The sequence below is a fragment of the Hippocampus guttulatus genome, chromosome 9 (assembly GCF_054856545.1).
Source record: "Hippocampus guttulatus isolate MCC_2025c chromosome 9, RoL_Hgut_1.0, whole genome shotgun sequence".
Taxonomy (NCBI): domain Eukaryota; kingdom Metazoa; phylum Chordata; class Actinopteri; order Syngnathiformes; family Syngnathidae; genus Hippocampus; species Hippocampus guttulatus.
In genome coordinates this window covers 5,081,691-5,095,596 of record NC_141269.1, presented here as the reverse complement: position 1 = coordinate 5,095,596, position 13,906 = coordinate 5,081,691, and the positions used below count along the sequence as shown (strand labels likewise).

General features: G+C 42.9%; 1 protein-coding gene across 5 annotated transcripts in view; it reads left to right on the top strand.

The window, feature by feature from the left end:
- The window catches only part of gstcd (glutathione S-transferase, C-terminal domain containing), a 34,877-nt gene that overhangs the window by 10,134 nt on the left and 10,837 nt on the right, over positions 1–13,906 (top strand). For all 5 annotated transcript variants that reach the window (XR_015101868.1, XM_086120445.1, XM_086120442.1 and 2 more), the window contains 3 exons: positions 9,237–9,352; positions 9,592–9,636; positions 9,716–9,844. Coding sequence is in view for 4 of the 5 variants with exons in the window: in XM_086120445.1 (XP_085976571.1) it covers positions 9,237–9,352; positions 9,592–9,636; positions 9,716–9,844 (290 nt within the window). In the remaining variant the exon portion in view is untranslated. The remainder of the gene's footprint in view (positions 1–9,236; positions 9,353–9,591; positions 9,637–9,715; positions 9,845–13,906) is intronic.

Sequence of the window (13,906 nt, the reverse complement as noted above, 5' to 3'; positions counted from 1 at the left end):
TTCCTACAACTGAACAGAAAATACAACCTGATGTATAAATTCAAGTTTTGCCCTCAAAACCAGCAACACGCTGCTTTGCCGTGGTTTTTTTTTTTCTTCAGCCACTTGTTGCCTATTAATCCCTTTCAATAATAGCAAGCCCTGTTAACATCTCCCTGTGCAGCCTTACAGATTTTAGCACCACGTAATTAAACTGGAGACAAAAGGGAGCCAATTTGCCTTGAACCCCGGTGCGTGGGTTTTCTGTTCCAGATCCCCCTATAGCTGTACCGAAGCGGCCACACACACGCGCAGCACAATTGCAGCATCATTTCCTCTATTTACACCTGAACAACCAATCTAGCACAAAAGCAGCTCCTTGAAGCAGTTTCATTCGTTTCTTTCTTTCATGAGGGCAGTCTAATGTATGAATATATTCTCATCCACGGTGCCAGATTACAAACAATAAGGTTGGAGGAGAAAATGCTGATTTACCGCTTTCATTTTAGTGTTTACATCGGCAATCGATGTGGTTTATAGTCGTCCCCCGCCCCTCAAAAAAGGGTGACCAACTCTTCATTGTGCTCACGCAGTTTGATTGCTGTAATTCTTCGAAGCTGAGCGTCCCAACTTAAACTTTGTGTTGGTTTTGTTGGAAATCAGTCTTTGTTTTCACGGTACTGACTGAATCTACATACTTGATCAAAACTCTGTTAAAAAACAAAACAAAACAACCCCCCCCCCCCCAAAAAAAATGAAATATTTTGTAATGTTTAAAAGCATCTATTTAGTAAATGTATTAGTGTTGTTGTTTTTTTTTGTTTTGTTTTGTTTTTACAACCTGACGACACATGCATTGAATAGAATGGCGGACAATAGAATATTATTGTCTCGCATCCATGCACATGTACAAATACGAACTGTCTTTGTTTACAAGCTCGCCTTTTCCCCTTGCTGAAAATACAAATCAATCCATTGGCTCTTGTCTGATATTCAAACTTTTTACACCGCCGAGTTTTGAAGAAAAACAATCTCTGTACACAAAAAATTGGAAATGTACTTTTACTTATACCAGTGCACTTTCTCCTCATTTGCCAAGTGTTGAACCAGCATCAGGAGCAACTTATCGGTATCATACTCAAGGACACTTCGGCATGGTCTTGGACATTTTTACAGATGTTCAAGATCGAAACCACAACATTCAGGTTGGGAGATAAATAACCACTCTATTACTTGAGCCATGTTGCCTCTTTGTCGTGCCCTCAGTGTATTGTGGAAGCCATTAAAATTCCTCAGTGTGCATCCTTTCATGTTTGCGTTCGTCTCTATTCAGGCAGCTCGAATTCTTTTTTTCTTTCCCCCCCCAGCTTCCTCTCGCATTCTCAAAACGCGCATCTTTGGTTCATTGAACACTTGAAACTGTCCTTAAAGTGAATGGCTCTTAAACTATATGTACCCTGTTATTGACTGGCAACCAGCCCAGAGTGTCCCACATTTTTCGCCAAATATCAGGTGGGATAAGCTCCACCTCACCAGCTTTATTTGTTATTTTCTGCAACAGACACTGGAAGAGGATTTTTGGAAAGTATTGCAGTTAAAAAAAAAAAAAAAAGAAACAAACAAAAACCTGCGTGTGAACGAAAGGGCAACAAATCGGTTCACTGTCCAATGTTTGAAGTCTTGTGTGTGGTTAATGCTCCTGTGTCGAAGCTTGTTTTGCGAAACACACTGGGTGGGAGGGGGTGTCAGTTGATGTAGTGTTCATCGAGGCGCCAGTGCATGCAGCGCAGATATAGCCAACGCGGGCAAGAACGATGCAGTGACAGCGGTCGAGGAGATGAGGCTCAGATAGTCTGACAAGAGGCAAGCATTATCAAGATTAACAAGGCCAGCGGTGAGGGCAAGGCAAAAAAAACCCAGACGAGGCAGATGAAGAAACCGCATACTTGTCATAGTTGAGTCATGCTGCTTTCGCGTCCTCCGGGCTTGTTTTTGGAAGAGGACGTTGAATTCCCATGTCTTCCTTTTTTTTTTTTTGTTTTGCTTCTAGCAGCATGACTGAAGTTGAACAGGCAGAGCCGTCGCTGTTTGTCCGGGTCCCTCAGATTTTAATCAGAGAAATGTGGAAGCTGAAGATTGTAATGTGTTGTACAACGACACGGTTCATTGGCAGGGCAACGTAGACTATTAGAATTGCAGCAATTGTGTTTGAATGCCGGAAGATGGCAATTAATCAATGACTTGATAGTTATAACCGGGTAGTCCATAGCAGTAATACGTAGCATCTCGGGCAGTCGCAAAGTGCGCCGACGGGCCACCCCCGCTGCAACCAAGGAGCGTTATGTTGCGCTAGCATGCCTGTTAAGAGTCCATCACGTTGGCCTGCTGGGCGGCCCGATGGTCCAGTGGTTAGCGCTTCGACCTCACAGTGCAGAGGTACCGGGTTCAATTCCTCCCTGTGTGGAGTTTGCATGTTCTCTCCGGGCCTGCGTAGGTTTTCTCCGGGGAACCAAAAACATGCATGGCAGTCTGATTGAACACTCGTAATTGTCCCTAGGTGTGAGTGTGAGCGTGGATGGTTGTTCGTCTGTGTGTGCCCTGCGATTGGCTGGCAACCGTTTCAGGGTGTCCACCCCACCTACTGGCCAAAGATGGCTGGGATGGGCTCCAGCACCATCCGTGACCCTTGTGAGGATAAAGCGGATCGGAAAATGAATGAATGAATATATCTACAGTATATCTATATATATATATATATATATATGATTAATATACTGTATATATATATATCGACTGTATATGAAATTTTAGTTGTAATTATTGTCTTTTTTTTAAAAACTTTATTACCATTAGGTCAGACATACGAAACCACTAGTTCATCGTGCTGCCCAAATATGAAACCACTATCCATCTATGTTTTCTAATATTGTGGCAAATAATATGGTCTGACTAACTGGTCAGCTCTATTGGGAGTCGAAGGTCGTTTGATGGGGAAATCAAGAACGCGCATGCACACAGACAGAGATTGATACATTTTCACCTGGCAAGGTAGAACTGGAAGACACGACAGAAACCTCAAAATCCATCTCATTTAGTTTCCAGGCACTCTGGCCCGATGTGTTTCATACCGTCTTGGGAATGTGAATATGGACGGCTCGAGAGCGTTTGGCCGTTCATCAGTTATTAATAGCTCCGTCTGAAAGTAACTGCCGTGATTTCCCCACAGGCACGTCACCGTTGAAACTGGCGCTTAGATAATGACTGCATTTCATCCCAGTTGAGTTTTATGAATTTCCCTCAGATTATCATTGACTTTTCTGTTGTGATTCCCGAGGGGCATGCTACAAATTACTGTCATCGGAGCTTCAAACCAGTACTTTGTCACTGTGTATTGAAATATCTTCCCACGTGGTGAGACTTGTTTCTCGCTAAGGATCACGAGATCCGATTCTTCTTTCCATTGTTCAATCATGCCTCTACTTAGGAACGTCTCTTCATACGACATTTTCAAGTTATGAAATACCTCAACAGGAAAATATTGCCTTCTGTTATGAAAGAAATGTCAAGATACGAAAGGTAGAAATACAGTATGGGCTGCTACTCGCAGCTCTGAGTTTCCTGAATGCAACATACTAGCTGCTCTGCCATTGGCTATTACCGAGCATCATCCTGGTGTCCCATTGGCTAAAAGGGACTTCTACCGAATGTGTCTATGTGTGTAGATCGATAAATAGATACGTATGTGTCTAGCAGTGTCCTCGTCATTCGCCCCTCGGGCCATGAGGCGTTCCAATAGTTTTACGTGAATGTGAATCCCCCAGAAAAAGTGTTCACCAGTCGGGCGATCGCTCACTATGCTGATGTTTGCCCTGGACAATTTCGAAGGATTGTTAAAAGCCGACAAAAACAAACGTCATTGGAGCAGTTCTTTACAAAAAGCCCGGGAAAACACACTTCTGAGAGAAAACATGAACTCAAGAGGGCAAAAAATGACGAGGATGGAGTTAAATGACTGTCGTGTTTATTCTTTACTTTATTCTTTTTTTTACTTTCTGCACAACTCTCAGTTAATGTGCAATAATCTAATTATAACATGTATTTGTTACATATTCTGATGCATTTTCATGCTTTATAAAACATTTATGCCTGAATTTTGGGGTCACTTGGAACGGATTAGGCCATTTACATGGAAAATGCGTCTCTACTTGCAAAATTTTCTAGTTAAGAAATTTCTTCAGAACAAATTAATTTCATAAGTAGAAGTACCACTGTAGTTTATTTTTCCAAGAGGAAGGCATTTGTAGATGCATACATTTTGCCAACAAGTGTTGATGATGGGCACTGGTGCCGTTCCAGGACATTCACTTTCTTGAGCTTTGTGTTTAGAATTGCTTGCACTTTTATTTTACTATTTCTTCAGTTTTAAATCAATTGCCACAACGGTCACAGTTCAAGCATTTTTTTTCTCATGCTGTTATATGGAAACAGACATACTCGCTCGGTGTCATCGCGGGAGAGTAAAACAGGTTCGGGACACCATCAATTTGAATGCCATTGCTCGTTTAATCGTCCATATGACACACATAATGATTGTAGCTAATTACTAAGCCCCTGATTAATGCCTCGTTTGCTAGCTAAGTGCACATCACCCATGCAGCGCCAAAGCAATTATATCAGAGCCATATTGAGTGTGTCATTGCGTATTGTAAGTCACACTCGACATGATGAGGGCCGATCCATTCAGAGGTTCAGTTGTGGAAACCAGGGATTCTTTGGATTGCGGCGTAGCAGCAACAAGACGAGACTCACGGAGTCATCAAGAACCGTTGTGTACAATGGTGGGGCCAAAGATGTGTTCATATCAGAATTGTGTCGTTTATGATATTTCATTTATGATGCTTCAATTTTATTCTGCCAATGCAATGTGTTGGATACGTTGGACCCTTTTGTCCTCATCTGCTGCGACAGAGCAGTGCTTGAGAGCACAACATGGGCCAAAAATGGAGTCACTAGTTCAAACTTATATTTCCCAATAGATACCTAGTCGTTCGTACATTAAACATCAAGTCGGTGTCAAGTCATTTCAGCTGACTATTGGAACGTTACTTTTTTTTTCGCATAGCATGGTCATATTGGAGCAGAATGGCCAATTCCGATATTTTTGTTGTTGACTGTAAATGTGACTTAAGACGAATATGAGACATAATACAGTGTAAATATGGTCAAGTATTGTTTGTGCACTCTTTATGCAGTATTTTTATTGTGTAGTGGCTGTGTCTTGTCCACTTCTAACCCAAAAATAAATTTTTCGCCTGCGTGAAAGCTTCCATTCATTTTGTGCATCATTTGTGACGTTGCCACGTCGTGTGACTGCCGTTTAAATTTTGAATCGTCGTAACAAGCTTGGGTGCGCTGCGAATAACCGAACGGCACATTTCAACAACGCTCTGAGTTTGAGAACAGTCGAGGTGATTCCGTGCGCGCTCAGACCATATTTCCAAACTCGCCCTTTGTCACTCGATGTGCGGATCTGTGCGTTTGGTACACCAGATATACCGCCCACCTCAGCTCAGCTGACAAAATTGATGCCTGGATAAGTAGAACAGACACCCAAAACGAATTTCAGTTTCGAATTTCGTCTGGGGTAATACTGACAGGTAGTTCCGCCAACAATTGAATTAATTTGGCGGAGCTAAATGGACATGACACAGTTTTATACGTTTTTTGAGGCCAAGCTACACAAACAAGCGAGGTACACGCTGCAACCTGCACGAGCCAAGCTCTTGCCCGCAGCTCTGTCTGGTCATGTTTTGACAGACATTCCTTAGCCGCTGAAGGATGCGCGCCAAGGAGTTTTTCCCCACTTTGGTTTGACTTCATTAGCGTCCCATTTTTTGCTGTCATCGCGTCATTTCGCGAGTACGCCAAAAAAAAAAAAGTCAGTGACAGTTTTAGTGAAAGCAAACTTTCCGGCCCTTCCACTATTGCGGCTTTCTCAAAGAAGTGACCTCTTCTCCTTTCAAACTAACCAACTAGATTATTTTTTTTTAAGTGCTCTGCGCTACAGCGTTGAGTATTTCTGAGGCTTTGGGGGATTGTTTCTGGACAATATTCACCAGAGCTTGCTTTCTGCAGTCAAATTCTTTGGAGCTTTACTTTTAAAAAGCCTCGCCAAACATCATCTTTTTTCATCACGGAAATATTTCTTAGCACTGGACAGGTGACAGCTTTGTCGAAATACTTGTAAAGAGCATTTTTGCTCTGTGGCAGCATAATGTGAAACTGCTGCACGTTGTGGGAGTATCCCTTGGAAGCTTATAAACCTATATTACGGTTTAACTCCATGTCCTACACCAGTGGTCCCCAGCCACCAGTCTGCGGCCTCTACTGTTCTATAGGCCATTTTAGTAACCGTTTGAGAATTTTAGACCTTTTTTTTTCAGGGGGGGGGGGGTCTATGTATGTACTGTATGTTTTGGTTTACTTTTATTTTTGTTGTTTGGTAGTAGAGCATATACGTCCTGATCGGGAATACGTGCCATGGCCACCCACACACCGAGAGGCAGATTTTGATACCTGTGACTTTCCTGCCATCTTAGATCCCTTGGAACTTTGCCACAATGCATTGATGCTAATTACATATTTAAAGGGGGTGGGGGATCACAACTGATCTGGATGCAAAATCAAAAACAGTCAATGTGACTCGAAATCATTACTTAGACACCATCGCAAATCACTTTGGCAGGAAGTCATTGTTTATCATACCATCCACAGTCAGAGTTTCCCGAAATAAAATGCACACGTACCAACCAATCTTGCCTAGCGCCATTATAATACAAACAGGAACCAAGCTAAGTAAGAAGTAACATTTAGAATTGTGAAAAAGAAACATGTGCTATCATTGTGCTCTCTTGATAGGATTTGAATAAATGAGCCTTCCATCGCAGTACACAAAATTTTTTAATACTTAATTGGACGGTGTTTGTTTGTTTTTTCTTCTTCTTTCTGCCTACATTCTTGCTGCTGGAGGCTGTAAATTTCCCCAGTGTGGGACTAATAAAGGATATCTTATCTTATCTTAAAATGGTGTCGGCAATCGGCAACAGTTGATCGGATTGGCCAGGCAAGGTTCTGTGTAATTGAGAATTTTATTTCATCAAACCCTGACTGTGGATGGTATGATAAATAATGACTTCGCGGTTACAGAGGGCGATTTGAGCGTGCGCGTACACCGTGTGCTTGCGCATGTGCGTACACATGCGTGTACAGAATACCATTTTATTTTTTTTATTTATTTATTTTTTTTTAGTTCCGTCTTTGCAAATCACGGAATTTAGGTAGCACACAATATTTTCTCCCAGAATGAGCACCAAACTAAACCAGTGCCATCGAAAATGCCGCGAATACAACTTGAGCGCGGCCCTAATCTTCGATCTTCACGCAGCCCTCCTTATGCTAACACCAACATTTCCCGTGGGAGAGAGACAGGAGCTGTTCTATCCCGCAGGGCTCGTGCCGGAGAGGCTCTACTTCTCCAAGCTGTTTACATTCTAATCTGGTGATGGAGCACGACGATAAAACCTCGGCCAGTCCCGCGGAATCAAAGGCTAATGGAGGCACTCAGGGTTTAGTGCCAGCAGCTCGAGCCAGGGCTAATGGACCCTCCTCTGCCCCTCCCTCTTCCCAAATCATGAACAGGAAATCAAACGCTGCTTTGTCATCAACCGTATGTGCTTTTCGGTTTAAAGGAGCCTGTGGAGGAAATTCAGGGAAGAAAATGCTTTCATGAGAAAACACCTGGTTCAGGTTGAGGGGCGATGACATCATTCGATACAGAGGAACATTTGAAAATCTTCCAGCTGCTATCATGATGTTAATTACTGTCATGCTGTTGGCGGTAAATACACTAGCCTGACATTAGACTGCATAAAATATTCGATTGCAACGCTGCTACTCAGAGTGCGCTTTTATTTGTGTTCCTCCTCTTTTGTTACTTGTGATTGAACCTAATGATAATTTTTCTCCAGTCATGCGTCTCGTTTCGCCAGCGAAAGTAGTCAGTCCACGGGGGTTCAGAAAGCCTCCCCCGCATGTTTTATATTTGTAAGAGTTCTTCAAGCGAGCCTTGTGTTGTTGTTATAACGACCGCTAATGAAAGTGCCGTACTTGTCGCTGCCAAAGAGAATGTACCCACACATTTCTGCGAGTTTTCCCCCCTTGTTGTGTAAAGTAAGCACAGAAAAGGATTTCTGGTTTTGTTTTATCGCATTTTGAAGGTTTTACAAAAGACTAGTGCACACATCCTCGGTTTTACAAAAATAAAATAAATTCAGTATAGGGGATCTTCGAGCTAAGACGGAGATCCGTCCCTACATTTTGTGCAGCTTAACTAAATGTTAACCATAACTCATCCTCACTTCTGTCTTCAAAGCCCACACACATCAGTAATTGATCATATTTGAGCATTGATTTCTCTTCCAGTCGGTGTCAGCAAAGGTAAGATTATCAGAAAGATTATTTTTTAAAGTATTTGACAATAATAGATTTCTAACCGGCTCCATATTTCGATCCATCCATTTTCCGATCCGCTTATCCTCACAAGGGTCATAGGGGGTGCTGGAGCCTATCCCAGCCACCTTTGGGCAGTAGGCGCGGGGACACCCTGAACCGGTTGCCAGCCAATCGCAGGGTACACACAGACGAACAACCATCCGCGCTCACACTCACACTTAGGGACAATTTAGTGTGTTCAATCAGCCTGCCATGCATGTTTTTGGAACGTGGGAGGAAACCGGAGCACCCGGAGAAAACCCACGCAGGCCCGGGGAGAACATGCAAACTCCACACATGGAGGCCGGAGCTGGAATTGAACCCGGTACCTCTGCACTGTGAGGTCGGCGTGATAACCACTGGACCCACCGCGTCGCCCTGGCTCCATATTTATGATGGCCTTTTGTGTAATAACATTTTGGAGTGACCACATCCGATCATTTCCTGGAATGCTCATTGATTCCACATCATTGAAGTAGTCCGTTTACAGCATGTGGTACAAATCGGCACTTTTAATTCAATCGGGACACTTTTTACATGTCTCCGTGCTGCTGTTTTGGTTAGCAACAGAGTTCAAATGGTCACATTTCTGGCCAATAGTGTCCATGAAATTAAATAATTGATCCCCCCCCCCCCCACCCATTTTGGATTTACCCTGTTTAGCATCGGTGATCATCAAGTTATTGGCCTTTTGTGCTCTCTTGCAGGGAAAATGTCAAACATCCGCACAGTCAAGAAGAGGCAACAGCTGAATAATTTAGTTGCCATGGTGACGCAGCTCGCCAAACCAGGATACACTGTGGTGGATTTCTGCAGTGGAACGGTGATTTTTATGTATTTATCGATCTATCTTTTTTTTTAATGTCGATCTAACCTTATCTGTGTTAAGAGCAAAAACTCCACTTTTCTGTTCTGTGTGATTAACTTCTGTTGTTGGTTGTCGGTCTGCTGATACAGTGTATTTGCTCAGAGCAAGTCGTCGTGTCACTTGAGGGCCAGAAATACAATTTAAAGGTATTACTGTACATAACTCCTTTCCCTTCACCTCCTTTGTGCCGTCAGGGCCATGTGGGCATCGTTCTGGCTCACGCCCTCCCACTTTGTCAGGTAACGTTACGTACGCTTTGTGTATAGGGAAGAGTGAGCGGCCAGAAAATATTGACCAAAGCATCGATTTTCGTTACAGGTCATTCTCATCGAAAACAAGGAAGAATCTCTGATCAGGGCGCACAGTCGCAGTGTAGAACTCGGTCTACAAAACATTGGCTTCATTCAGGCAAATTTAGATTATTTCACTGGACCCTTCCAAATTGGGGTGAGTATACATCTTTTTCAACTTAAAATAAAAAAATGAGACAATGATTTTTTTAATGACAAACGAATGCTTCTTACACTAATATTTTTTTTAATGTAATGTTTTTCATCAGCAGTTCAGAAAATGAATGGATGGATGTCATGTTGTTCTGAAATGTTATGATTTGCTGAATTATATTGAGCTAAATTGCTTAGCATTCATGGGTAGGGGATGTTAAGATGCATTGCAAGGTCAAGATTGAATCACTTAGCACAGAAGATGTTCGAAAATTCAAGATGACAATCATATGTAAAGTTAGCACTTTTTTTTCTTGTCCAAATCCATTATATACTCAACAATCTTGAACTACTTAATGTGTGTTCACTACATTTTATGTTGCATTTTGTGATTAAGTGAGTGATTGAGTGAGTGAGCTAGTTAGCTAATTAGTTAGTTCACCTTTTTGTTCGGCCGCTACGGAACTCAGGTGCTAGCAAAAAATATTCCACACAAGTTACCCACTACTTGTTCTTTAGCCAAACTTACTTTAGTTGGTTAGTTAGTTACTTTGTCGGTCAGTTAGTACCTTGGTTGACTGCTAGCTGGCTAGGTTGCTAGCAAATAGGCACATATGATTCTGTAAAAGGTAGTCAGTCATTCACTTACTCTACCTACCTACCTACCAACAGAAGGTAGCTGGTTGTTTGGTCGGTCAGTCTGTTGGATTGTTTGTTTGGCTGCTAGCGAGCTAAGTTTCTGCCAAACAGACAAGGAGGAATCCACAAAATCTGCTTATTACTTATAAGCACTACTGTTATATCGAATGAACATTCCTCAGGCAAGTTGGGAAGCAAAAAAACCCCCCCCCTTTTGTTAACATTACAGAATAGATCCGCTTTTAACTTCTCATTGAATAATACATGAATCTTAATGACAGTGCAGCAATATGCAAAGGGGGTGGGTATCAGTGAAACAGTACAATTTGGTGCTGATCCAAATAAGGATTGTTCGTCCTTGGTGGAGGTCCCTGCTCGACTGAGTGTCATTATAATTATGCAAAGCATCTAAGTATCAATGCATGAGACGAATTGCCGCACATCACTTTGCTGAAGATGTATTTTTCCACTGTTAGGTGTGAAAATGCCATCCATTGATCATTCTTGTTTGAACGCTCTTGTTTGAGCTTTTCATTTCCTGAAGTGGCTCTTTAATTGCGAGCCTTTTAGAGCTTGCCTCTTCTGTCAAGCACGGCGCGCCACTGTTATTAAAGAGACGAGAGGCGGCTTGGCTCGAGAAATGAAGAATGAAGGACTGTCAGGTGTACGTATCGTAGAATCATTGCGTTTTTTTGTTTTTTTTCAAATGTGCCCCCTTTGGAAATATAAATAACTCTTTGCACTCCAAGGCTAAACTGACCTTCATTACAGTTTTAATGTTGAGATTTAAAAACAATTCATTTGAACTAAAATGACGGACGCATCTCATTTTTGAACATTCTTAATTGTCAAGTCGAGTCACTTAGATGCCAAGTCATTCCCAAGTTTTTGGTCAGCATGTCGCAAATCCTAAAAAAAAACTGCGACTCTGGTTTTTAGTGTGCTGTCCATACGTTATGTGCCTGGCAGGCATCCAGTTCTTAGCGTCCGCCACATCTCACCCAAAGCCAGCCGGAACTACTTCCAAATCACTGGACAGCAAACTGTTTTAGTGTCAGTAGAGCAAACTGTTTTGTAAGTGTGGGAAGAGTAAATATGCTTGCCAGACATATCAGCTTGGATGCAGGCAAGCTGGCCGTCATTTGTCTTGCATCTGCGTTCACCACATAGACGTTTTCCATAGCGACGTCGCTGCCAAGACTGCAGCTCTGCAAGTGTGCAATTGTTTGGCGGAAAGATCTGCGGCCAAGCGCATAAATATAAAACGTGAGGCCTTTAGCCGCGCGTGCTTGGTTTGACGTCTGAAAAAGTACACGTGTGCAATATACTTACATACGTTTCTGCCTTTTTGTGTCGTTTTAATTTTACAATACGTTGCGTCTCGAAAGTTAGTAAGCCGGAAGGTTGAGGCGAATCCATTCCATTTGTTAAAATTTGTAAATTATAATAGCTATATAAATCATGGAAACAAAATATAATCCAGGGCCAAACATGTAAAAACATTTTGAAACAGATGCTTTTTGTAAAAGGAACATATTAAAAAAAATATATACAGTATATATATATATATATATATATATATATATATATTTTTTTTTTAACTGCTTGTTCTTTGGAGTGCCTACCCACCCATCAAGCTTAAAATTGAACAACTACTGGAAATCTATGTTAAAACGCCTCCTTCCAAGAACGTGCCAATGATCGAGAACATTATAATCTCATTTCCATAATAATACCGCCCCGAGGGTAAGCAGAGCTGCAGTGTTGCAAACGCACATTAGTGACGGCTTACGACGTTAGCTTCTGGTAAATGTCACGTAGTCACAAATTAAACAGTTCACAGATAATCCCAATTACTTGTGGATGCAAAAGCAATAAACATATAGCTGCGGGGCCATCTTGTGGCATCTTGGTGGCAAGGACCTATGTTGAGGTAAGATGAGGAACTTCAATTAGACATTATATAGTAGCGATAAAACGTTTTTTATATATATATAAAAAATTCCTCGTCTCACCCCCCCCCTCGGGTGGTGTCCGTCCCTCATTCAGCTCGGGTCCTCTACCAGAGGCCAGGAAGCTTGAGGGTTCTGCGCAGTATCCTTGCTGTTCCCAGCACTGCACATTTCTGGACTGAGATGTCCGATGTTGTTCCCGGGATCTGTTGCAACCACTCATCTAGTTTGGGGGTCACTGCCCCGAGTGCTCCGACCACCACAGGCACGACTGTCACCTTTACCTTGCAGGCTCTCTCCAGCTCCTCTCTGAGCCCTTAGTATTTCTCGAGTTTCTCGTGTTCCTTCTTTCTGATGTTTCCATTACTTGGGACCGCTACATCCACGACAACGGCTTTCCTCTGCCCTTTATCTATGATCACGATATCTGGTTGGTTCGCCATTACCATCTTGTCAGTCTGGATCTGGAAGTCCCACAGGATCTTCGCTCTGTCATTCTCCACCACCTTCGGAGGTGTTTCCCATTTTTACCTTGGGGTTTCCAGTCCATACTCCGCACAGATGTTTCGGTAGACTATGCCAGCCACCTGGTTATGGCGTTCCATGTAGGCTTTCCCTGCCAGCATCTTACACCCTGCAGTTATGTGTTGGATCGTCTCAGGTGCCTCTTTGCACAACCTACACCTTGGGTCTTGTCTGGTGTGGTATATCTGGGCCTCAATGGCTCTGGTGCTCAGGGCCTGCTCCTGAGCAGCCAGGATGAGTGCCTCTGTGCTGTCCTTCAGGCCAGCCCTCTCTAGCCACTGATAGGACTTCTTGAGATCGGCCACTTCAGTTATGGTCCGGTGGTACATCCCGTGTAGGGGCTTGTCCTCCCATGATGGTCCCTCTTCCAGCGCCTCATCTTCTGTTCCCCATTGTCTGAGGCATTCTCTGAGTACGTCATCCGTTGGAGCCTTCTCCTTGATGTATTCATGGACCTTGGATGTTTCAGAATCAGAATCAGAATCATCTTTATTGGCCAAGTATGTAGAACACACAAGGAATTTGTCTCCGGTATAACACGCTGCATTAGTATCATCGTAAACAACAAATCATTGAACCATTTTAGAGTAACCAGTAGCAGTATTTGTAGTACAAGAAGAGTGACTACGTCAGTGACTGTTTAAGGAGTTAATGGCTAGAGGGAAGAAGCTGTTTAAGTGTCTACTGGATTTGGTGCGCATGGATCTGTAGCGTCTGCCTGAGGGGAGTAGCTGGAAAAGGTGGTGGGCAGGGTGCGGGGGATCCAGGAGGATTTTCCGTGCCCTTGTCTTGATTCTTGCAGTGTGCAAGTCCTCAAGAGTGGGTAGGGCGGTGCCAACGATTTTTTCCGCCGTCCTAACTGTCCGTTGAAGTCGGATTTTGTCCTTTTTTGTGGCGGCCCCAAACCAAACCGTGATGGAAGAACACAGGATTGATTCGATGACTGCCGT